The sequence below is a fragment of the Myxine glutinosa genome, chromosome 9 (genome assembly GCF_964187855.1).
Source record: "Myxine glutinosa chromosome 9, kmMyxGlut1.1, whole genome shotgun sequence".
NCBI lineage: Eukaryota > Metazoa > Chordata > Myxini > Myxiniformes > Myxinidae > Myxine > Myxine glutinosa.
Window position 1 is genome coordinate 115,129,497 of NC_136269.1, and position 27,523 is coordinate 115,157,019.

The 27,523-nt window shown below is 38.4% G+C and overlaps 1 protein-coding gene across 3 annotated transcripts in view; it reads left to right on the forward strand.

The window, feature by feature from the left end:
- The window catches only part of ESF1 (ESF1 nucleolar pre-rRNA processing protein), a 69,061-nt gene that overhangs the window by 4,601 nt on the left and 36,937 nt on the right, over window positions 1-27,523 (forward strand). For all 3 annotated transcript variants that reach the window (XM_078784721.1, XM_078784720.1, XM_068128473.2), the window contains exons 3-4: window positions 2,015-2,346; window positions 2,445-2,558. In XM_078784721.1, the coding sequence (XP_078640847.1) occupies window positions 2,015-2,346; window positions 2,445-2,558 (446 nt within the window). The remainder of the gene's footprint in view (window positions 1-2,014; window positions 2,347-2,444; window positions 2,559-27,523) is intronic.

Consider the following 27,523-nt stretch of genomic DNA (forward strand, 5'->3'; position numbering starts at 1 on the left):
CACGTAGGGAAAAGAGGAAACCAGATCTGTGGGATATGATTCTGGCTACTCTGGCTCCATTATAGTCCGTGGGCTGAGTAGGGTTTACATGCACCCCCCCCCCCCCCCCCCCACAACTTAACTTCCTGGATATGTCCATGTACCCCCCACCCTAGGGGTTAGGAAAAACCATGTTAACAGAAAAAAAACTCATTCCCTCATAGTTTGACCTCTGGTGACCTCATTAGTGACCTCATTTGCATATAACACATATCATTGTAAAGAGTGTCCCAGGACAAACATTTTGATGGGTCATATGCAACCACAGGATGACTAGGTAAAAAGTTATGGCCATTTGAATTTCGCCTACCCCTAATTTTCGGAAATCACTGACACAGGGGGGGTAACATCAAAATATGCGTGGGAGGTACCTTGGGAATGAGTTTTTTTTCTGTTAACATGGTTTTTCCTAACCCCTAGGGTGGGGGGTACATGGACATACCCGGGAAGTTAAGTTGTGGGGGGGGGGGGGGGGGGGGGTGCATGTAAACCCTACTCAGCCCACGGACTATTATGTTTGGCCCACACGGCACACGTGCCCATTCACAAAGTGCATTATATATGTAGACGTGGCAATATGTGTATGCACAAATACCACTCCTTTCCAAGCATTCATGTATGTGCGTGCTTAATGCATCTGCCCACTAAGTGGTAGTTCAAAATTGTGAGCATGTTCTCAACTGCCTATATGGGCCTCGCATTTGAAATTTTCACTTTTGAATATATTTTTGTGGAATTCACATAGTTTGTAAAAATTGTCTTCTGGGAAGTTTCAATAATGTCTTGACCATTTATTTTCATTATTTTAATTAGAGTAGGGAAGGTTTTAACTGTGCATTGATTTTAAACACTCTTTCCTCATTGTATTGGACCAACTTGAAAGTGGAATGTATGTTTAAATATTTCCAGGAATGTCTTGTGCTTTCAGATAAGCATTTTCAAGTTGTTTTGCACACTAGTGGGCCCGTGACCTTGTGTCATACAACTTCACGTGACCTTGTGTCATACAAGTATGAAACAACTTCACGACCTTGTGTCATACTTTAGCTTGCTTTTCACCAAGCCCAAATATGCTTGGGCCAGGGTGCGGTTGGAAAAAAAAATTTTTGACATTATTATTTTTGCCCGGAGACATAGATAACTATGAGACATTATTATTTTTGCCAAATGATACGAATATTATTGTTGTTAATATTAATAGTATTAATTAATATATGCTTTGTTACAATGTTGTCAATCGTTGAAGCTGAAGGGGAAAGGAGTATGCTGCATGTGTGAGAAGTGTTATGATTTATGGGAGCGAGACATGGGTAATGAACGAAGAGCAGCAACGAAGGCTGGAAAGGGTGGAAATGTGAATGGTTCGATGGATGTGCGGAGTATCGTTGAGAGAGAGGAAGACAAATGATGAATTGCGAAAGATGATGGGAATAGAGCCTGTGATTGATGCTGTGAAGAGAAACAGTTTGAGATGGTTTGGTCATGTGTTGAGGAAGGATGAAAGTGACTGGTTGAGAAGAGTGATGGAAATGAATCTAGAAGGAAGTAGAGGACGGGGAAGACCGAGAAAGACTTGGCTAAAGATGGTCGAAGAAGAAATGCGGGCAAGGGGGTTAACAAGGGGAGATGCAGAAAATAGGGCAAAATGGAGAAGATTGTCATGGGGACCGCAAGGCGAACCCCTGCTCTTGCAGGGAAAATGGCCTTAAAATGCCTGTTGTTACAATGTTGTCATTGTTTTTGTTATATTTTGTAATTTGAATGCCATGCCATGGAAGTACCCATTAACCTGCTCCATACACCTTAACATTGCACGGGTTGAGAAACATGGGAATTCTTCCAGATTATTTGAAGTTAATTAGCCTAGGACTCCACAATAAGCCACACTCCAGTAGGACTCCACAAAAAACATGCCACACACACACACACCTCGTCCATTTATTGCAGATGTTAAAATTAATTTGTGATCTGTCAGGTTCTGAAGATGATCACTTGCCACATGAACCAAACGAATTTGAGAAAAGATGTAAAGATGATGTTGATCGGATTGAAGAAGAGGGTGATGATTTGGAAGGTGACGAAGGGAGTTTGGGGGAGATTGAGGAGGATTTGGATGATGACGAGAGTGGTTCAGAAACCGAGGAAGAGGAAGCCATTGATCATTGCGGGCCAGACTTGGCTCGAGGTGGCGGAGAATTGGAATCGAGCTCGGATGAAGAAGAGTTTTTTGAATTGTTTGAAAATGAACCTGAGACTGTGGAACACGCTTGGGGTGAGCTGGCAAATGATGCTCGAAGAGGTGACACGGTGAGGAACAGATTTTTGTGTTTTTCATGATGCTGTGAAAATGGTCATTTCTTGTGCATGGTTTTCTTTATTTTCTATACCACACTGATTTATTTTAGGTCACTCGTCGTCTGGCCCTTTGCAATATGGACTGGGACAGGATAAAGGCGAAGGATCTGCTCCTCCTATTTGACTCTTTCAAACCCAAAGGAGGTGTTATCTTCTCCGTAAAGGTACTGGACTGGTTGGTCTATACTCTTGTGATTTTTTTTCTTAGAATTTGTGATTTCATTTCATGGCGATCTGCACAGGAATCATTAAATATTTCCTCTTTTAAGGATCTTGAGTGTATACATTTGAAATAAATAATCAAATAAATCCATGTGAACTGTGTTCCTGGGCTGATATCTATATCACTGAAGGTGGCAGCCATCCCAAGCAGCACTTTTGTGTGGGGCGGCACATTTGGTCGGCCAAACACCACCAACACTGCCTGGAGATGCGTTTTTTGAATGAAACTTTTTTTTAGCAAATTAAGACTTTTTTAGCAGTCGGAACTGCTATTAGTAGTGTATATATGTTGCTTCTGGGACACTCTCATTTTCCCATTGACTTACATGTTAATTTTTCCCCTCCCTCATTGCCCCTAAACACCTCTATTTCTCTCACCCTGTTCTTTACGAACCTTCTAACCTTTTGACATGTTATCCTTATTCATTAGACCACTTAAACAATGGTCCTTCTGTGTGAACCTGTGATCCTTCTGACCTTATGGACCTTTTAACCTTTTACTCTTAATATCATCTGGTGAATCATCTTTGGCCCACTCAAACAACGACCCTACAAATATTTGTTTATGCGTGGGAAATAATTTAATTCTCTTGCCACTCTCTTCACCATCTAATATATTAACAAAAAATATGTTTGAGTTTGGTTCTTTATTAAGATATTTTAACTGAGCTAAGATAAAATGGTAAACCTCCCTCAATGTTCTTGTTTGAGCGCCTCCAGTGCCACATACCATTTTAAAATTAAAGTATATATTTTCCTGACAACCATCAAAGTTTTCCGTCCACTCAAAAATATTTCCATCTTTTTTACCCAATTCACCGGTATTTAAATTAATTCTCTTATTTGTTTTGTAAATTGTTTTACCAGTTGTCTTTTCAATTATACCTATTTGATATTTTTCACATTCGTTATGTTTACCATTTATATACCAAGGTTGATTACACCTCCACTCTTTAGTCTGGTTGGTACTTGGTTCTATCATTTATATAATAGTAAAAAAGGCGGCGGTAGCCCGTTAAAATCCCTAACCCCCCTTTTTAACTTATCACTTATATACTTATATAACCATAAGGGAGACTATCAATTCCATTTTCTAAAATAAACCTCTTATCATCAAAAGCCCCCAATGCTTTCTTATTCATCTCTTCTGAATATAATTTATGTTTATAACTTCTTATTCCATTAATCTTTCTAAACTCTTCTTTCTTTGTTGTTAAACAGTTATAATAATCCTTAAAGTTTATTGTTTCTTTAATAACATTTTTCTTTACACCTTTTAACTTCTTATCAGTCTTTTCGACGTTATTCACAATGTATTTATAAGCATAAGCCTTAGACCTCAATCCCACAAATTCACTCATGACATTTCCTCCTAATTCATCCTTAAACTTTCCAATCACCTTTTTATTTTTAGAAGAGAACAACTCACTCTCTGGACTGTAATTACTAGTGTCATAGATATTAATGTCCTTTTTCATGTCTGAATAAACATCATCAGTATTAATTTGCAAAATAAAACTATCTGTATCCATATAAAGTCGATGAACATCATTTTGATATTTCTTCCTCAAGTTATTATAAAAGTAATCATACATTAATGACTTTGATAAATCAAGAATTGATGTTCCAATATAAATAGGTTTGTTCATTTCAATACTCTCTTTAATCAAATGGATCGCACAAAAGTTCTCAGTAAAGACCTCAGCTCTAGTAAAACTCGGTCTATTAATTAATTTTGATGCTTGTTCCCAAGATGTTGATAGTCTGATATTTTGTCTTTTCCTCACATTCTCCATGGTCTTACCAAAGACCGCATTATTCATCAATTTATAAAAGTCTTTCTCAAAATCTGTTTTTGACTCTGTTCTTCTTTGTGTATTAAAATCAATGTACCCCTTTAACCAATGACTTTGATCTATTCTTAGACCTTTTGATAAATATTGTCGCAAATTTCTTTGGTGTAGAACATAATTTTTCTTGTTATATAATGTAGTAAGTAATTTTTCTGTTGATTCACCTATATTAAATGATTGTTGATAATTACTTAACCACTCCTTCTTTGGACTTTCCTTTTCACAAGCAAATGGGAGATCTTTGTGTAGGTTATGAAGTTCCTCTGGATATTTCAAATTGACCTCAAAATAATAACCAACCTTTGAATCATCCAATTCTTTTTGTGTAGAGATACATACATCTTGTAAAACCTTTTTGTAATCTTTTTCCTTTACCCATCTAAGTTTTCCATAAGGAAGAGCCTGAGACATTGCCCAGCCATACAGGTTGTTCGCATCATAATACATCAAGTAGGAGCTCTCTACCGATGGATCATAATTTGGAATGTACTTGTTATTTGCTTTAGCATATCTCTTTGAACAGACTTGTGAAATTCCTCCTCTCTTTGCCTTTTCAATCATCAAAAGCATATCAACATCGGTTATCAAATCCAAAGCTTGTTTTGTCATTTTTAACATCGCGCTCCAAGCCAATCCAGGAGCAGTGTAATAGTGAGCAGGATCCAATCCATATCCAGAATGACAGATTGTTCTGAAAGCCTCAAACACATCAGCCAACAAAAGCACATCAGTTTTGAGGTACAAATCGTGATACTCACCAAGATTCTTAATGTTATATTTTTTCCAAACATTTTGTGCGTGTACATAATCTTTATCAGATATATGACTATTATTTAATTTGTTATAGAAATTTTCTTTTAAAGGAAGTTGTGTTTCATTGAATCTCTCAAATGAGTCCATATAGTCATAGGGGTAAATTCCCTTTTGTGTTAGAAAATCTTTATCTAAAAAATACTCTGAAAGACATGGAAACTCTTTTAGATTTTGAACCAAGTTAGCCAATGGACTTGCCATGAATTTAAATGTATCAAGAAATCTGATATGAGTAATAGGAGATGTGTGAATTGTTTTTGTGAATGAAATGTATTTCTGATCCGTGTTTGGAATTGCTGAGATACTTCCAGAAGTCTTTGAGAGTTCCTTGATAAATAGATGTGTATCATAATGAGCGTTGTTATGAAGAAAGACAGGAATGAAAGAGGGGAGTTGATAATTAATATTACAACTTTGATGAGCCGGACCTCTATATTTACCAGTGAGATGACAATGGTCTCTAACCTTTAGACCTTTACCAATTTTCTCCTCACAAATATGACAGACATTGTTTTTTATAAATTCCCTTTTTTCTTTACTTGTTAAGGACATTGGTTTATTGGTTTCTCTCATTATCTTGGTTAATCGAACACAGTCTTTTTCTAGTCGTTTCACAAACTCCTCTGGGGTATTTGAGCCTCTATACATCTCTAACTTGTTATATTTATCACCAACGGATGATTTGATATAATAACAAAAACCACAAGGAGTATGTTTTTGATATTTATTTGTGTATGATTCTTTTGGATCTGGAGAAGCAGTATCAATTTTTTCTAAAATACTTTCAAAATCAGCATATATAACAAATGGATGTTTTATTGTTTTCTTTTCATCTTTGAATGTGATCTTTGAGCCTTTTTTAGGCATGTTGATTACCGTTGATTTATGTTCACCACAATGATTTGAATGTTTATCTAATCTTTCTTGTTTATGGAAGAAGTTAAGACAACGCATACAAATATATATTTTATTTGTTCTTTTACATACTTGTGGTTTTATTAATTTTGTAATATCTTTGATGTATGTATAATGTGAATTTTCCTCTGAATTAAAATATAGAAGATTAATATGAGTTTGTTTACAATTGTCAGAAAGCTTTAAAACCTGAATGTTGTTTGTTTCTGTTAGACCATAAACATTAACTGATAAATTATTCATCTTTTCAAATTTAGGAATATCATTTAAAGTCATCGGAAACTTTAGATCTTTCGTATTTAATGTATTCTCATATTTTTTATAATGAGATACTCTTTCATCATGAAAATGTGGAGGATGTAAGTGTGCTAAAATAGACCAGAGAAAACATTTATTGTCTTTATTTTTGATATTGATAACTGCTTTTCTATTTTTGATAACACTGGGTAAATCATTGTAAGAAGAAGCTTTTAGAGGATCTGATTTAAGAATATGAATGTCTATGTAAATAATTTTTCCTATATTGAATCCACTTCCTACGATTGAATTATCCACATCTTGCTCTTGTTTAATAAGTTCATCATAGACTCCTGATGTTTTAAAATCTTGATATGAAGATATAAAGTGTGGCTCAGTTCTCATGTATGGTGTATCTATAACTCCTTTATCCTTTGTCATTTCTAATTTTACCCCCATATAAAATTTAAGTGGTTTCATTTCTTTTAGTGTTTTTTCAATCAATGTTTGAACAGCAGGTTTGACTATTTCTACAGCATCAACTATAGACTTTGGTTCGGGAGGTTTGAAGTTAAAGATTCGAATCCTGATATGTCTTTTGAAAGCACCATCAGTATTTTTAATAGTAAACAATTTTGACAAGTGTTTGTTAGTTTTAAGATGGGCTTTAAACCCCTTCTTGAGGATGGTTGTTTTACAGACCTTACAATGTTTTGTTTTAGGTGGAAGAGGGGAAAGTTTGTTAAGAATGTTGTATGTATGTTTTGCGGTGAGAATATGTTGTTTATAATATTTTACTTCCTTCTCGCAAGTATCACAATAAACCATATTTATAGCGTGAGAAAACGTGGTGTTTTATATATATCACTGTGCTTAAAATAAAACACTTTTGAGCTTTACAGCTCCGTTTTATATATATCGCTGTGCTTAAACTAAAACACTTTTTCACTCAGAATCATCGAAGTCATAACTATCACATGAATACTCAGAATCATACTCAGAGTCATCAATAAAGCTACTCTCATAACTATCATTTGAGCACAAACTATTAGTATTATAACTATCATCTGTGTTCAATGAAATACTATCATCACCATCGTCCGAGTTCAATGAAATACTATCATCACTATCGTCCGAGTTCAATGAAATAGTAAAATCTTCACTGCTGTAATGACTCATATTTAATTAGCAGAAAAAACCTTTCCATCTATACCAATATACTTTCTTTCATTAACGGATTCAATCTCTACATTTTTAATATCAAAAGTTATCTTTAAATAATCTCTAACTATCATAGAACGAAATGACATTTCACCAGAAATATTAACATCATTCATTTTACTTAGATCTACACCCTTTGGATTATTAAAGTAAATACAAATTTCTCCACGAGTATTGTTGATGGTCTTATCATTCTTTTTCAAAGTATCGTGGTCAATCACTTTTTCAAGCTTTGAATAAATTGCCAGGAGTAGAGGAGAAACTTTTGTTAGATTTACTTTAATGGATGTCTTTCCAGGTATAGTTAGAGCTCTTCCTTTAAATGAAATAGAGGGGCTCATGTTATTTTCCATAACTGGTTTTACCCAAAAATTTCCATATTTATCTTTGTTCAATTTAACATCTTTGACATATTTTTCTATATCTTTCACCGAAGTAGAGATTGATTGAAATTTGTCTTTTGTGCTTTGAAACATTGTATTTATTAATGAATAAACTTGCATTTAGTTTAAGTAAAAATTTACCACATAAATATGATAAGTTCTGAAGGATATTTAGAATTTCCAGACTCTCCATATGATAAATTAGAGAATTGTCCGGCTTGTGATAGAGTGGGGCTTAATGATGAGGATTCATATAAACAATGTTTATTCTGTGATTATATTCTAATTAATGATAATAAGAAATATAAAAAAACATATAACTCTTTTAAATTAGAACCAAAAATGAATTACTTTACAAGATTAATAAGAGAGATGAATGTTAAGCATTATGGTGATAATACACCATTTCTTACAAGGAAAGAGACTCTTTGTATTGAGGAAATGTATAAGGGTTTAATGATATTTATTATTCAAAATAATTTTAATGGAAATGTTAATACAAGATACTACATAAATAAAATAATGAATTATTTTGAAATTAAACCCGAACTCAGGATAAAATATAGTTTCTAAAATAGCTCAAAAAAAGTTGGATGACTTGTTTTCCAAATATATAAATGAATGATTTTTTTACCCGTTTGGGAAAATAAGATAAAATTTAATAACCATAAAAACATTCCAAATTCATTGAGATGTCTAATAGTTGGTTCAAGCGGATGTGGAAAAACCTGTTTGCTTTTAAAGATGCTCCATACCCCCAACTTTTTAGATTATGATAATTTAATAATTTTTACGAAGTCAAGTTTTCAACCCGAGTATCAACTACTATCACAGGGTTTTAATGCAGGTCTTAAAAAGGAAGACATTATCGGTTTATTTAAACTTCAAAACAAACTAAATGATTATAACATTGAGGATATAATACAACTATTTTGTGATACACAGAAACCTAAACCAAAACCCATAACTTGTATTCTCAGTGATAATATGGATGATATACCTTCACCTCAAGATTTAGATAAATCAAAAAAGAACCTCGTCATCTTTGATGATTGTGTTAATGAGAGAAACCAAACAGTAATGGATAGCTACTATACAAGAGGGAGACATTCTTCTTGTAATTGTATTTATCTTAGTCAGTCATATTTTCAACTCCCTCGACGCTCAATAAGAAACAATGCTAATACTTTTATTTTATTTAAGTTAAATTCAATAGATGTAAATAATTTTTGGAGAGATAATTGCTCTACGTTATGTAGTAAAAAAGAATTTGAAAATTATATGAAACACACGATTGGAAAATATAAATATATTGTTGTGAAACAAGATGAGATATTAAAGGATGTATTTTTATTTTAAACATAATTACATATATAAATGACAACAATTATTATTAACCTTGTGGGTAAATCTGCTTCTGGAAAGAACTTTCATAAATCTAAACTCTTGAATAGTAAAAATGAAAAGATTGTAAGTTTTTTTTTAAAACACCCTATGATTCGTTTTGTGAGTACTACAACCAGAGCAAAGCGACCAGGAGAAGTAGAAGGGAAAGATTATTACTACATTTCAATGGAGGAACATATGCGATTGAGGAACGAAGGTCAAATATTTGAGGAGGTCTCTCTTGGTTCTACAAAATATTCACATTGTAAGAGTGAGTTAAATAAAGTAAAATCTAATGGTCTTGGGATTTTAGAAACGAATCCTGAAGGAATGAGACAAATTATTAAACAATTGTGTGGTGATGGAGTTAAGATTTTATCATTCGGTTTTGATATCGATGAGGAAACTCAACGCAAACGTATGAAAAGCAGAGATACAAGTATTAGTGAAGAAGAAATAACAACTCGTATTAATACCAATAAATAATTTGATGAAATATTTAAAGAAAAAGATTTATTTCAACACATTTACTATAATGATGAAGAAAAGGAAAATTTTCCCATTGACCTTTACAATTCATTAAATGATATTTTTCAATACTAAATGAATGCTGAAGAAAGAGCAAGAAAGTTTAAGGAACATCAAGAGTTCGTTTCAAAAGTTGTAAAGCAACAGGAAGAGATAAAGAAGAAACGGAGACAGAAACTAACTGGTGAAGAAGCCTTTGAAAGAAAACAAGAGAAATTTTTTAAACCGCTTTTAAAAACTCAACACCCTACAGTTCCCACGGTAGAATTTACTCCGAAAAAACTTCAAATGCTCAAAGATTTTAGTCAGATAACAAAACAAGAACTTGGAAAATTACAATATGATGATGAAGGATTATTTCGGAAACTTGAGGAGGTAAATCAACCACCTAATTATGTTGTGGAAGCTCTTCAAAACAATGAATATTCGGCGGGTTCAAAAACCAGAGCAGGTCTCATTCCAACAGAAGAACCAGCAGTGTTTCATCTTGTGGAAGAAAAGGTATTGATATTTAATGATGAATTGATGTTCTTGAGTTCTACTCAACCAAATGTTAAATTAACTCCAAGATTAATGTTTCTTCAAACAAACCCCGGATTCAGCGGTGCAAAATATTTTGAGGAACCACTTGATATGGAAAGAGAGGAAGATAGGGTATATATTGAGTTGCTAAATGCACTTGATTATGGAGTTTCTGTTGCTGGTAAAAGTAAGAAGAATGAGAAGGAGAAACATATTATTGATGCTTTAAATAAGCTTGGTTCGGGTGTTAGTTTTCTTCCAAATGACCCATCACAATTAGTTAATAGGCTATTATTGTTGTTAGGTAGTAAGAAGGCTGGAAACAACAATTGTTTTAATGAATCCTCAGCCATTTTAGATCAGTTGATGAACATGAAAATAATTAATAAATGTCAATACAAAGATATTTTATTAGATATTAAATAAGATGAGAAGCACAATTCTTAGTTTTAATTTCACAACGAGCGATTACACAGCTTCATTCCCTTACCCACTACAACTTGACCCCCTTACCTCATATGAGGCATCTTTGTTGTCAATGGAAACTTACAATACCCTTTTTAATATCACAGAGAAAAACAACAAGTTTAGTTATAATCCAGGAAGTGGATATAAAACTATAACCGTTTCACCTGGAGCTTACGAGATTTCTCAAATATCTTCAGAAGTCTCTCGCCTTCTGAAAGAAAAAGGTGATGAACCAAAAAATATTGTAATAGATATTCAAAAACACACTTCAAAATCAACTATTAAACTTAAAAATAATTATAAAGTTGATTTCACGATTGAAAATTCGTTTAGAGAGCTATTGGGTTTCTCTTCAAAAAAGATTGAAAATAACGGGACGTTTTACAGTGATAATGTTATCCAAATATCCTCCGGTATAAATTCAGTATTAATTCATTGTGATTTGATTGATGGTGCTTATAACGATGGAATAAGAACAAATACAATATTTTCATTCAGTGCATACTCAACCCCGATTGGTTATAAATTTAATATGGAACCAAAAAATCTTGTCTATTTACCTGTGGCAGGAAAAACCATATACAGAGTAAATTTTAGGATAACCGACCAAGATAATCGTATGATATCCTTTAATGATGAAATTATATCCATCAGAATTCACCTACGTGAAGTTTTTCAATAAATAAATAATGGTTATTGTGAGAAAACATGAGTTGGGAAAATATAAAATAATTACAGGGGAGGGCATGTACCTTTCACCATACTATACAAGGTACGTGGGTAAAGGATACTATAAACCTAAGAGACAACGAGGTGTAGGTCATCAATTTCGAAATAAAGGAGATGGGATAATTGATACTCTAATGGGTATTGGTTCAACCATCCTTAAACATAAAGACCTAATTGGTTCAACTGCTTCTGCCGTGGGCTCCGTTGCGGGTGCTATAAAGAGTATAAAAGATGCTCAAAAGGAGTCTCATAAATTACAAGCAATCAAAGAAATAAAAAAAGGTAAAACTCAACTATCTTCACAAGAACGACAAAAAATCATTAAAATACTTGGGTCAGGGTTTCAACGATTTTAATACTATATAAATACAAGTATGGAAGCGATTGATAGTATCTATGATTTGGATGATACAATTATCATTTCAAACTCCACAAAAAAGGAAGACTATTTTAAGGTAAATGCTATAACAGGAACAGACTGGAATTGAAACGGAACAAAAAGTTTTGAAATAAATAATCAACAAACTTACTTGAATATAGCTGATAGTTTCTTGCTGTGTAAATTTAAATTCACTAAGGCTGCGAATAATACTAATGCTACACTCGTAAATGATTTCTTCTGGAAAATGTTTGATAGTGTTCGCCTGTATATTGGAACACAAGAGGTTGAAGCGGTTGATTATGTCTCTGCTACATCTGAAATGATGAAATTTACACTATATTCGTTTGGTGATAGAATGGGTAAGGGAGCTGTTGAAGGGTTTATTCCTGATATGTCAACGGGTACAAACACAGACCCTGGTTATAGTCAAAGGAAGGCAATGTATAATGATGACACAAAACCAGAGAATAGTTTTACCGTAGCAGTACCTCTGAAAGGTATATTTGGATTTTGTGATTATGACAAAGTTTTGTATGGTCTTAAAATTAGATTTCAACTACAAAGGAATGATAATGTAAATAGGTTGCTTTTTGGGGTTGAAAATGCTTTTGGAGACAACAATAAATTTGTTATTAATGATTTGTGTTGGTATATCGGTGAATATACTCCTAATCTTAAAACGGAAGAGATGTTAAATAGAAGACTTAACTCAAAGAAACCGCTAAATGTATCATACCTTAAAAGAAGATGTCAACACGTTAAACTGGAACACACTACCTACACTTGGAATTTGGGTGTTCTTCAAGGAAAGCCACGATACCTCTGGCTCATTTTTAAAGAACCAGATGGAGAGGACGGTACTAATAAGAATAATGCGCTGAGTGATAATGCTAAGGTGAAACAACTTCGGGTTTCTCTTGATGGCACATTTTATCCGCGAGATAGATTGGAAATTGATTGGGAAAAAAATGATTATGCGGAAGCCTACAAGTCCTACCAAAAGGTGTGTGAAAGTAATGGTAATAATGATCCTATTTTGGATATGGTTGCGTTTCAAAAACTTTATACAATCTACGCAATTGACCTGAGTTCTCAAAAGGAAACTATAAAGTCTAATCGAGTGGATACTTCTCTATACATTGAAAGAGGGGAGAGTGAAGAGGTTAATGCATATTGTTTGCTTTTGGAGGAAACAGAATTACAGATTAATACAGATAATGGTGTTATGATTAATATCACATAGGTTTTTTCTCATAAATAAATGGTTGGGGTATATGTTAATCAAATCAATCTTAATAAATTAACATCTTGTATTCAAAATCAAAAGCCTTGTATTATTAATGTTAATACAATTCAAAGAAAAGGAGCTGTAAGAATTGATGTTTTACTCACACACACACAAGTAAAAACACTAAATGATGTTGGATCTCTTAAAATTAAAATGACGAAACCTATGTTAAAGAAATATTCAATAGACGAGTCAAGAGGAGGATTTCTCCCGTTTCTAATTCCTTTATTTGCTGGTTTAAGTGCGGCGGGAGCATTGACTGGTGGTATTTCAGCAGCGGTAAAAACTGCTAACGAAAGGAAGGCACAACTAAAAGCTCAAAAAGAATTGGAAAGACATAACAAGGAGTTGGAGAAACAAATTAGTGGAAGTGGTGTAATTGTAGATTTTGCTCAAAAACTTGAAAGTCTACCTGATAAAGCTAGATTGTTGGTTAGAGATATGCTTTCCTCTATCGCTCAAGCGGGTGTTAAACTAACTAAACGGGGTAATGGATTGTATCTTTCTCATAAAGAAATGGATAAATGGTTTAAACAATTTGGAAAGAATACAACGTCAAATATAGAACTTACTAAGTATTGTAAAACACTAAAAATTGATAATGTGGTTATTTGTATGAGAGATGAATTAATACATATAAATAAGAATACAAAGAATATTATTATGAATTTAGACACACAGAATGGTTCTCATTGGGTTTGTATTCATAATAGTCAGGATAAATATTATTTTGATAGTTATGGTATGCCACCACCTGTTGAAGTAATACAATTCTTACAGAATGGTGTTTATCAAACATTTCAAGTTCAAGAAATTAATTCTAAATGTTGTGGTCAATTATGTTTATATGTATTATTTCAACTCAACAATAATGAAAATTTTTATGATATCATTTTTAATCTAATATAAATGACTTATGTTGGAAAAGATGGTTCTATCTTTGGAAAATCCTCTCAGGATATTGATTTATCAAATTATTATACAAAGGCACAGGCTGAACGACAAAAATATAGTGTAAGTAAAAATATTAATATGAAGAATACTTATAAATTAATCAATTATCCAAACCCTACAGATGCAAATGACTTAATTAGATTTAGTGATTTATCACAATATATATTTTTAAAGAAAACAGCACGTTTTGTTAAACAAGTAAAATTTACAACCACAACACCTGGTTATACTGACCATACACCTTTCCTCATTGAATTTAACTACCTGCTTACAATTGAATTTTATAAAGAAGGACATATAGTTAATATGCGAATTAATAAATGGGGGTACGATATGCCTGATTTAGGGTATAATTGGTCTTTTTCAATAAACATAGAAGACCTACATGATTTGAATCAGTCTCGTAAAGAAGAATATTATCCACTTGGTGAGGATATGGATTTATGTGGAAGTACAATTAATAAACAACAAATACATGGTTTTAAGAAAAGAAAAATATATGATAGTATAGCGATGGTTAGCATGACAAAGAAGGAAGGTCATGAGATAAGGATAGAAAGCCGAGGAATACAAACCGATTTGGTAGTGGGAAGATGGGGTGGTATTACCTGTCATAATATTAATCTCACATATATTTCTGATACATAAATGGCAGGAAGAAGACTACAAGAGAATTATAATTTTTGTATTCAAGGATACCTACAAGAAAAGGGTGCTCGGTATTACATACCTTATGATTTGGAGCATATACATGGGAATTTTGTCATAAAAAACTGGCCTTATACTGATATTGTTAAACCCACAAATAGAGACTTGTTTAAAGTATTAAATAAAAATGAACTTCTCAAAGTTATGAAATATAAAACTCTTTTAGAAATCGTCAACAAATCTTATTGGTATCCTATTATGAGAAAAATAATTATAGATACAAGAATATCTCAAAATCCAGATGAGTATATGGATAATATTATTTGGGGTTTAAACTCAAGGGTAGCAAGGGATGAGGAAGGAGTTGAAGAAGAGAAGGAGAAAAGAGAGAAAAGAGAGAAGGAGGAGAGGGAACAAAGAGAGAGGGAGGAGAGGGAGATGGAAATCAGAGCGATTCAAAAAAGAGTGGATGTATTACAGCAAGAAGATCAATCTCAACTCACCGAAGAGGAAAATAAAGAAAGAATGAATGCTGTGAAAATATTGATTTCAAAAATTGCTAAGATAAATGAGGAAGGAGTTAAAGAAGAGAAGGAGGAAAGAGAGAAAAAGGAGAAGGAGGAAAGGGAGAAAAAGGAGGAGGAGAGGGAGAAAAAGGAGGAGAGGGAGGAAAGGGAGCAAAGAGAGAGGGAGGAAAAATATAAAAAGATGGAAATCAGTGAGATTCGTAAAAGATTGAGTGTATTACAGCAAATAAATCAATCTCAACGCACCGAAGAGGAAATTAAAGAATTAACAACTCTTATGAAGATAATGGTTTCAAAAATAACAACGTCAATGTCTTCAATTTCAGGGAGGAGATTTAAACGAGAAAGTGGTGAAGAAGAAGAAGAAGAAGGAAAAGATTATGTGATTGATGAATGATGATGTTGGTGTCATTGACTTTAGTTAGTTTTTATTTGTAAATAAATGGAGGAGAGAGTGAAGGCATTCCTTAGGATTCTTTATGTTTTAAAAATAAAGATTGAAATGTATATGTTGAAAACCAAAAAGGTTTTGATACTCTGTCGGAATTTTTCTGATAAATAAATATGAGTTATTGTCTCAAATGTAAAAAGAAAACTAAATCTAAAAATATCTCATATGTTAAAGCTAAAAATAATAGAGTTTATCAAAAAGGAATATGTCAAGTATGTGGCTCTAAAAAGTGCCAATTCATCTCTCCTAAAAGAGGAGGAGACATACAAAAGTTTCTGTCAGGAAGTAAATTTACAACAACTGGAATTCCAGGGGAATTACACCTTCCAGGGTATTCTTTCTGTGGTCCAGGAACAAACTTGGATAAAAGATTAGATGAGGCTGACAATCCTAAACCTTGGTCTAAACCTACAAATAGGGTTGACGAAGTGTGTATGAAGCATGATATTGCTTATGGGAAAACCACTACGTTGACTGAAAAACATAAAGCCGACAGCGAAATGTTGTATAATTTGTCTTTGATACAAAATCCAACGTTGAGAGAGAAAGTTGATAGGTTTATTGTGAGAAATTTGATAAATGCTAAATTGAAACTTGGTCTTGGTTATTCCTCAAAAAACTATTAGGCTCTAATGATGTCATCAAGACTGAGGAGCTTTTGGCTGAAGAATTACACAAACCTATAATCACAAAGTTTAAAAGAAGGAAGGTTTATTCTAAATACACCGACCACATATGGTCCGCTGATTTAATTGAATTGAATAATGACAGGGGATACAGGTATGCTTTAACCGTTATTGATTTGAGGAGTAGATTTGCCTGGGTTGTCCCTTTAAAAAATAAAAGGGGTGATACTTTAATGTTAGCCTTTAAGCTAATATTTGATCGGGATAAAAGGAAACCAAATAAGTTATGGACTGATGAGGGAACAGAGTTCTATAACAAAATATTCATGAAATTTCTTAATGGGAAGGGTATTAAATTATACAGCACCTTTAATGAAGGAAAGGCAGTTGTTATTGAGCGTTTTAATCGTACTTTAAAAGAGAAATTATATAAAAAATTCACACAACTCGGTTCTCAAAAATGGGTGTATTTAATTCAGGATATTGTAGATAATTACAATAATACAGTTCATTCATCAACAAAATCAAAACCATCAGAAACATTTACAAAATTAGAATATGAAAAGGAGATTAATTTGAGAAAGCCCAAGTTCAAAGTTGGTGATATTGTAAGAATATACAAATGGAAAAGCCATTTTGAGAAAGGTTATATAAAGAGATGGACTAATGAATTATTTAAAATCGTTGATGTAATGGCTACAAACCCTTGGACCTACAAATTATATGATTTAATTGGAGAAGAAATCTTGGGTTCATTTTACTCACACGAATTACAAAAAACACAAGTAAGCAGATAATGCCCTTGAAAATAATAAATAAATAAATAAAATGTAATGGGGATACGTTTTTAAATCTGTGAACCCCAAACACAGAATCCCACAACTTTTTAGTTGGGGCTTAACTTTTGTGTGTGTATAATGGGGATACGTTTTTAAATCTGTGAACCCCAAACACAGAATCCCACAACTTTTTAGTTGGGGCTTAACTTTTGTGTGTGTATAATGGGGATACGTTTTTAAATCTGTGAACCCCAAACACAGAATCCCACAACGTTTCAGTTGGGGCTTAACTTTTGTGTGTGTATAATGGGGATACGTTTTTAAATCTGTGAACCCCAAACACAGAATCCCTCAACTTTCCAGTTGGGGCTTAACTTTTGTGTGTGTGTGTATGTGTGAGTGAGTCATAATAATATACAAACCCTAACCCAACCCCATCCCTAACCCAACCCCATCCCTAACCCAAACCCATCCCTAACCCAAACCCATCCCTAACCCAACCCCATCCCTAACCCAACCCATCCCTAACCCAACCCCATCCCTAACCCAACCCTATCCCTAACCCAACCCCATCCCTAACCCAACCCAATCCCATACCCAATCCCATCCCTAACCCAACCCCATCCCTAACCCAACCCTAACCCAACCCCATCCCTAACCCATCCCTAACCCAACCCTAACCCAATCCCATCCCTAACCCAACCCCAACCCTAACCCTCACATTCAAAATCCCAACCCTAACCCAACCCCATCCCTAACCCAACCCCATCCCTAACCCAACCCCATCCCTAACCCTCACATTCAAAATCCCACCCAAACCCTAACATAATCTTTCTTTTCTTCTTTTTTTAAATACGTATTTCTTTTTTCTTTTTTTCCTCTTCCCTCCAATTCTGTCTTTCAAGGCTTTCAAGTTTGAAGAAGTAGAAATGGGAAGAAAGAATTTTCCAGCATTTTCTTCCTCGAACTTTCTTGATATTGCTTAAATCAAGCGTCATTAAATAAAGAACATTGTTCATTGCTTTAGAATCCAAAGAGTCTCCAAGAGGAACCCCACAGGTAGAGTCTCCAAAATAAAACCAACTTTCCAAGTTCCCAAGGTATAACCACATTCCTGTTGAGCCTCCAAGATAGGTATCACATTCCGAGTCATCAAAACAAAACCCCCATTCCGAGTCTCCAAAAATATAACCATCTTTCCAAGTCCCCAAGGTAGAACCACAATTTTCAGAAATATTGGGGGTTTCCGTGATAACTCTCACATAGTATAACTGCGGACCATCAGGGAAAACTTCCCTTTCCCAATTTTTTAGGGTTTCTATGATGTGTCTCACATAGTATAACTGCGGACCATCAGGGAGAACTCTCCTTGCCCAATTTTTTAGGGTTTCTATGATGTGTCTCACATAGTATAACTGCGGACCATCAGGGAGAATTCCCATTTCACAATTTTTTAGGGTTTCTATGATGTGTCTCACATAGTATAACTGCGGACCATCAGGGAGAACTCCCCTTTCCCAATTTTCAGAAATTTGTGGGTCTCCAATGTATGACTTGTATTCTGGCTCATCAAGGTAGAACTTGTTCAGTGGGTTTTGTTTTGATAACTCACAACAAGTATCATCATGGTAAAACTCTTTTTCAGGATTTTGTGGATCTCCAAGGTATAACTCTTTGGCTGGGTCATCAAGGTAGAACTCGTTCTGGGGGTCTTGGTGGTTCAAAATGTCTTCAAACAAAAAAATAACTTCATCCCAAGTTGTGTTAAAAGCAGAATTTTCATTTCGTATCTCAGATACAATTTCCTGTGAAAGAAAATAACAATGTATTAATTTAATACAATATTTTTATTTGTATAAATCAAGCTCTATGAATATTAAAATAAACTTTGTTAACTCTTACACGAGTCTCATCTAAAAAAAAAAAAAATTAAAATAAATAATTAAATGAATAATTAAATAATTAAATAAAAAAATTAATAAATAAACAAACTTACCTCCATTGATAAGAGGTTCGAGTCCAGTTCATCAATCTGAAGGTTGAGTTCTACACAGGTAGTAGGACTCCAAGGAATAGCAAAGTTATCCCATTCCATTTCGGCATAGTAGTCCATTCTCAAGTGAAGCAGAAAGCGTGTTTGAAAAAGCCTGTGTGGTCGGTGCCTTTTATAAGGACTGGGTGTGTCATTTCCTGTGGAAATTCCCTGGGCGTGTCTTAACTGGAAATGATGTGATGGGAATTCCCTGAAAATGATGTAATGTATTACCTGGAAATGATACAATGCTAAAGAGTTTATAAAGTGGGTGGGGCTTAGCAAAAATGGGTGGGGCTTAGCAAAAGTGGGCGGGGCTTAGCAAAAAGTGGGCGGGGTTTATCAAAAGTGGGTGGGCTTCACAAAAGTGGGCGGGGCCTCACAAAAAGTGGGCGGGGCTTAACAAAAGGGGGCGGGGCTTACCAAAAAGTGGACGGAGCTTAACAAAAGGTGGACAGAGCCTACCAAAAAGTGTGTGGCACTGAAGGCGCTCAAACAAGAACATTGAGGGAGGTTTACCATTTTATCTTAGCTCAGTTAAAATATCTTAATAAAGAACCAAACTCAAACATATTTTTTGTTAATATATTAGATGGTGAAGAGAGTGGCAAGAGAATTAAATTATTTCCCACGCATAAACAAATATTTGTAGGGTCGTTGTTTGAGTGGGCCAAAGATGATTCACCAGATGATATTAAGAGTAAAAGGTTAAAAGGTCCATAAGGTCAGAAGGATCACAGGTTCACACAGAAGGACCATTGTTTAAGTGGTCTAATGAATAAGGATAACATGTCAAAAGGTTAGAAGGTTCGTAAAGAACAGGGTGAGAGAAATAGAGGTGTTTAGGGGCAATGAGGGAGGGGAAAAATTAACATGTAAGTCAATGGGAAAATGAGAGTGTCCCAGAAGCAACATATATACACTACTGCTATTAAGCTCAATTCTGCAATTAAAATTTTGAAAATCGGTTGAGATTAAGAGTTTATAGAGCGTATCACATTTTAGTTTTTAACCGTGTGCAGAAAAGAAACAAAGGTAAGAGCACTACCCTGTGAAGTCCGGAGAGTTGTATGAGGGTAGAGGGAAGAGTGGGAGGAGGTAGAGGGGATTAAGGGAGAGTTGTGTGGGAGGGAGAGTGGGGTTGGAGGGAGAGTTGTATTAGGGTGGAGTGGTGGGTGGGGGGGGGGGGGGGGGAGGGTAGGAGGATGTCGGTCCCTGAACAAAGAGTCCCGACATGGCGGTGTTAGTGCCTTGATTTTATTTCCACACACGGTTAGACACTAAAATGTGATATGCTCTCCAAACTCTTAATCTGAACCGATTTTCAAAATTTAAACTGCAGAATTGAGTTTAACTGCAGTTCCAACTGCTAAACCAGGAAGCAGCTGAAAATGCAAAGGCCGCACGCATCCGTTTGTATTCAGACATCTTCTTCTTTTTCCTTATGCTCAAAATAACGAAAATAGTTTTAAAAAATACAAAATGAAAATTGATGATTTTATGCAGCCTTGACCTTTGAGCTTAAGATCTAAAAAACCAATCTGCTTCTATCTTTTGATTGGTGAACTAATTAATTCACCCAATATGCAAATTCTTAAAATTTCACGTCAATCGCATGAAAATTGATGATTTTATGTGATGTGATGTGATGTGATGACATTTTATGTGATGTGATGACATGGCCTTTGACCTTTTCACAAAATTATTAATTTGCCTTCTCCATATCTATATATATAAAACACAGTTTGTGTGTGTGTGTGTGTGTGTGTGTGTGTGTGTGTGTGTGTGTGTGTGTGTGTGTGTGTGTGTGTGTGTGTGTGTGTGTGTGTGTGTGTGTAATGTTACCGGTAGACTCCTAAACGGAGAGGCTCACGTACTTGATATTTGGCACAGACATGGCCATTGAGCCTGGGAAGAACATGGCCGACCTAAAAATTTATTTCATAATATTTTTTTTCCATATTTTTACCTCAGCGCATTTCAGCGAGGAATATTATGCACCGAATCTGACCGGTGGCAGAGCAGCGCGCTGATTCGCTCAGAGCGATCACGTGATGTTCCTTGCCGCCATTAACTCAGTTACGCGTTCGCACGTATTTCAGAGCGAAAAGCGATTGCGTTTTTTCACATTTCAGCGAGGAACATTGCCATTCACACCACATAGTTTTTTTTTCTTTCATCTTTAGTACACACACCAGGCTGTGCGGGGTGCATACTGTACACATGCCAGGCTGTTTGTGGTGCATACTGTACACGGGCCAGGCTGTTTGTGGTGCATACTGTACACGGACCAGGCTGTTAGCGGCATGTACTGTACACACACCAGGCTGTTTGTGGTGTGTACTGTATGAGCGTTCTATATATTCTATATATATTCAGTGCGCCCGACTCGCTCACGTACTTGATTTGTGGCATAGACATGGCCATTGGGCCTTCACGGTGTAATTTGTGCGAGGCTTTTGTCCGAGTGAGCTTGAGTCGAGAGGGCGAATGTACGGGTTGGGAATGTACGGGTCTCCCTTCCCCCACCCGGCAAGGCCGGTACTGGAGGGCGTCACAGGATCGGTGAGTCTCCAAAATTTACTAAAACTGCTGCGTTTTGAAGCTTTGCCTGCAGTTATTCGGCAATCTAAGACAACCTTCTATGATCATATTTACTAAACCTGCTGCGTTTTGAAGCTTTACCTGCAGTTATTTGGCAATCTGATACAACCTTCTATGATCATATTTACTAAACCGGACACTGCACACACACACACAGACACGGCACACACACACACACACACACACACACACACACACACACACACACACACAGGGACACACACACAGGGACACACACACACACACACACACACAGCATTCAAAGACTTATGGGAAGTTTTTTCTTTTCTTTTCTTTTTTTCTGTATACATAATCGAGGCTCGTGAAAGAGCTAACATTTATCACACAAACAAATCAAACAGACAAACAAACAAAGTGTATAAAAAGGGGAGCGGTAGACAAGATGGGGAGAGAAGGGGAAGCACATAAACACAACATTTGTGAGGGACATCGGGAATGTGTGGGAGGGAGAGGGCTTGGGGGGAGGCGGCGTGGGAAAGGCGTTGGGGGGGGGGGGGGTGGGAGAAGTATAAACACAAGGACACCAAGGATTTCCAGGAAAGAAGTTGGTATTTCAAAAAAGAGGATTTGGGGTGAAATTAGCCGGGGTGGAACAGATCAAGGTTTTGGATGGGGGAAGATAAGAGATGGTGGTGAACAGCTGTTCTAAAGACCTGGAGGGAGGAGTGGGATTGAAGGGAGTGGGGGAGTTTGTTCCAGAGGTGGGAGAAAAGAGGAATGAAAGAGTGAAGGTGAGCAGAGAGTCTTGATTTTGGCAGTTTAACCATAAGAGGGTTACAGGCAGATCTTGTGCGACCTTCAAGAATATTTGGGGGACAGAGCCCAGAGAGAGCTGGAGGAGCAAGGCTGGAGAGGAGTCGGTAGATGACAGAAAGACCACCAACCTGCCTGCGGTGAGTAAGTGGAAGGCCCTCGGAGGTAGCTTTATCACGGGAGATTCCAATGATTCTGAACGCTTTATGAGTTACGAGGGGCGGCAATTTGACATCTCGCCCCGAGCGTCATTTGTCCTCGATACGCCACTGTTCCACTGTACCTGCGATCTGTTTTTAAAATTCCATTTGGAATCTAGATGATGGACCGAGATTGCGTATATTTTTGAATATGATTAACCACCACTAGGTGAACGCTGTTCAGGCTGCTTTTTCAAGCCATGGCGTTACAGTAGACAGAGCTCCCTTTTTCTTTTTACATACCAATTATTTTATTGTTTAACATTTTTGTGTGATGTACTAACCCTCACTTCCCTCCCCCTCCCCTTCCCTCCCGCTCCCCTTCCCTCTCTCTCTCCCCCCCCCCCTCCCCTTCCCTCCCGCCTCCACTTCCCTCTCTCTCCTCCCCCTCCCCTTCCCTTACCCCCTCCCCTTCCTTCTTCCCCTCACCCTTTCCCTCCCCCATTTCCACTCCCCCATTCCTCTCCCCCACTCCCTTTCCTCTTCCCCCTCTTCGTTTCCCCTCCCCCTTCCCCCTCTTCCTTTTCCCTTCCCCCTTTCTCTCCCTCTTCTCCTCCACCTCCCCCTCGCCTCTCTCTCCTCCCCATCCCCTTCCCTTCCCCTCCCCCTCCATCCTCTCCTTCCTCCTCTCTTCATATTCCCGTCAGGCAGCGACTCATTGTTACCTGGCAAAGCCGGGTACTTTTGCTTGTGTATATATATTGTTAGTTCTCCGCCGCCCTTCTTCGTCCTCTCCGTTCTCCGGATCCTCGGGCCCCATCCACAACTCTAACGGCTCCCAGAGCCCACCTGCGGCCTCACCTGGCCGACATCCTAACAGTGGCGGAGTGCCCATTTAACTATACACACACTAACAGGCCACACGCCCAGCCATTTCCACGTCACTAATGCACCCATCCAAACACCATTCTTCCACCACGCACCACAGATGCCAATATCCAACCACAATATACCTACTCCCTCCACCTAACTCTTAAACTACCCTCCCCGGGTATTCGTGATGGGGTCCATCCTCCCCATCCACTCCCTTCGCACCAACCACTCCACTCCATAGTTTCCACCATACTCACTCCACACCATCCATTCCATACTCCATATATTCCAGACAATCATTCTCCATTCAACCATGCTCACCTGTATTTGCACACCTGTGCAACCACTCCTACACTTGGTGCTTCCTGCACCCTCCTTCCTCCAGGACCATTTGCTCAACACAACGCTCAATCACCACTACTCAGTCATACACTGCTCCATACACCTGTTCACTTGCACACCTGTGCAATCACACCTGGTGCCACCTGCACCCTCCTTCCTCCCCTCAATCATTCAATACAATGCACAACCACAATTGTTCCTCACGCACTGCTCCATACACTTTCACGCTCAATACAACTCACATCTCTCCCAAGCATTGCCCCGCAATTCCTCATTTGCTCGATGTCAATACTCTCACACACACGGCATCATCTGATCTACCTGGTTTCCTGCTAACACTCGCGCTTCCCCGTCGCCCCTTACATTATTGCGCTCCCTCGTCATTATAATCCAACTACCCTCTCTATGTCCCCACTACCTGTCCAATGTCGCTACTTAAATCTCCAGTTACCTATGGTCATCTTCTCTAGATCCCTATACATGATCCAAACCCTCCCTCGGCGAGCTTACACTGCCATAAACCCCATAAAACGATAGCTCCTTTGCCCCGTATGTGAGGGATGGCAGAGTTGCCATCCCATCACATCGGGTATTTCCCATTATCAATTTGGCTCATCCAATTCCAACCAATCAAAAATTTTCCAATCACAAATTCCCTATCCCTACCAAATGTCCTTTCACTGGAGCCTCGGTGCGTCTTTACATTATTACACAGCTCGGCTCTGCACAGCCGAGCAATGAATTTGGGGTGGTTTGGTCGCCTGCAGGTTGAGTCCGTCCGGCATTCACGATTCTGGGGAGGAGGCTTCGTTGGGCCGAGATTCCACGCACCATCTCAGCGCGGCACCTTGCGGTCGCCCGGCCCGATGGCTCAATCTCACCGGGTCGGAACCCCGCCCCCGCCACCAGGGGGGCACCGTTCCAATCCCTTCGACCCTGGCCCCCCTCCCCCCGGAATCGCGCCGATCGCCGCTCTGACGCGGGCACCGACCATTCAGTGCGGGACCCGGCCCGATTCGTGTGCGACGCTCCGAAGAGCGACGCGCTTACGGTCCCGGCCGGTCCTCGCTGCAAACAAAACGCACCGCGCATGGAGTGCTCGCCTCGGCTATCCGTCGCCCTAACTGCTAACCCGGTTAACGTCGATGCTTCACTTGTCGATGCTTCATTATGCTCACAATGCTCACACCACGCGACCCTTTTCACACTCACCAAACCCGGCGTCCTCAGTGCCTCCAGTGCATCCCACACACTCAGTCCATTCCACCACTGCACTCCCTGTTACACACCTTTTTCGTGCATCCTCTTGTGCACACTCTCCGTTCGCACACTTCCTTAACACGTCTTGCGCACTCTCCCTCGGTACGTACTCCGTACCACTCAAGGGGGTGCACTCTTGCATCCACCCACTCACGCGCTCCGATGTGCCCTGCCGCACACGCGCCACAACCAACTCAGGTGTACACTCTCGCACACGTTCCACCACCACCTTACTCTCCGTGTCACACTCCGACGTGCATTCCCGTTCACACTCGGTTTCACACTTGCGCTTTGTAACACGCTCATTTCCCGTTGAACACTTTTTTTCCACAAGCGCGCCATTTCCACTCACAGGGGACCCTTCACCAACGGCCTGATGCTTTCTCGATCCCAAGCGCGCGAAAATTCTTTTGTCGCCAAACATCCTCCTGCAAAATCTCCCCGCACAATACACAGCACGACTCACCTGGGAGATTCTTCTCCTTCGCTCCAACACCACCTGCAAACTTTCATTGGTGTTATTAAGCACAGCATCGTGATGTGAGCAGGGACTTTGCACATTTTCCATCTTTCCCTGCCGCGAGTGCTTTTCTAAGTCCCCGGTCTCTCCAATTTCAATTCCCAGCACTTTTTCTTTGACGACCGCTGGCTTTATTAAAATTCCCTCTACCTCAGCGGTCGCCGGCTTTTTCATACCCCGGGTCGCGATGTCTACCCCGGTCCAGTTACCTGTGCTTTCCTCTGCCTCGCTCAACCAGCGCTTCTCGACCCGCTTTACCTCGTCGTGCACCCCTGGGACCTGCTCGCCCAATCTGCGGTCAATGTTCTCCCCCGCCTTTTTCAATCTGGCCATTCGATCCATCTCTTCGTTCAGTTCCTGTCTTGACACCCCCATCCTCGCTAATAATCGCGTCATGAGGGCGTCCATTTGCGCAGCCATTTGCGCAGCGGGCACGGCCCTCGCTGCCATGTGCGAGGCGCCATTTCATGTACCTGATACCCCCTCAACCACATCCTCATTTCTCTCCTCCTGCCTTTCCCCCATATACATTCCCCTGGGGTCCTGGGTTGATTCTAACCCCTCTTCTGACTCACCCACCAGCATCCGATCGCCTTGACCACCCATGGCACGATTTTAATTTGGATGTTATAAATAAAAATTGTGGCTCACTCGTAATTTGAGCGCGCTAAGCGCACTTCAGGTCCGAATCTCGCTCCTGGCACCAATTTGTTGCGGATCTCTACGTCGGCCTTTCCCTTTAAGAAGGGGGGATTAATCCCCTTGCATATGACTGACCTGACGTGAGTCCTGAAGTTGCACAAGCTCCCTCCGGAGAGGCAGGTGCGCAACCTCGTTCGCGACCACGGACAGATGTTAATTGCCGAGCGGTTTAGCAACCGCGGCACGAACCATTAGCAGAGACTAACCCGATCCTGAACGTTGGCCAAAATCGCGCCACAGGTTTTCAATGGGGAAATCACAAAGACGACCGGACGAGCATGAAGAAGAAGAACGAAGGTAGGAAATACAAATATAATTTATTACTACTATTTACAAGTCAAAAGAAACCAAGGAAGGAGGAAAAATACGAAAATAAAGACAGAAAGGAGTAAGGAGACAGTGCAAATATTAGCTTACCTATACAAACTTATTTACACCCCAGGACAACATAAAAGACGGACGACGAGCAGACTTACATGGGGGGATGAAGGCAGGAACGAATGGCTGGAAGGAGAGGAAGGTTCAACTGGAACCGGAGCACGGTCGGGCCGGGAGTGAGCAGCCGCCGCCCCTTCTCGATCGGTTTCGCACGGCGCATTCCTTCGCGGCCACGGTCGAAACTGCCGTCAAAGCCCAAAGCTGCGGTGGTTAAAGCTGCAGTGGTTCAAGCTGCGGTGGTTCAAAGCTGCGATGGTTTCAAAGCTCATGCGTGCTTCTCTCTCTCTCAATCATTTCCTTCCTCCACTCGTCTCAGGGGGGGGGGGGGGGGGTGCGTCGCATGCTCTCCAAGGACTCATCTCTGGTGGGGGCGTCCCGCCGCGGGTTATATAGGCCACACCCTCGAACCTTAGCGAACCTCCCCGATCGTTCGCTCTCCGCCCTCTCAAGCCAAACCCCTCGTGCTTGGTTGGTGGGCAAGGGCTCTCCTGGCTCCACCCTCCGATGACGAG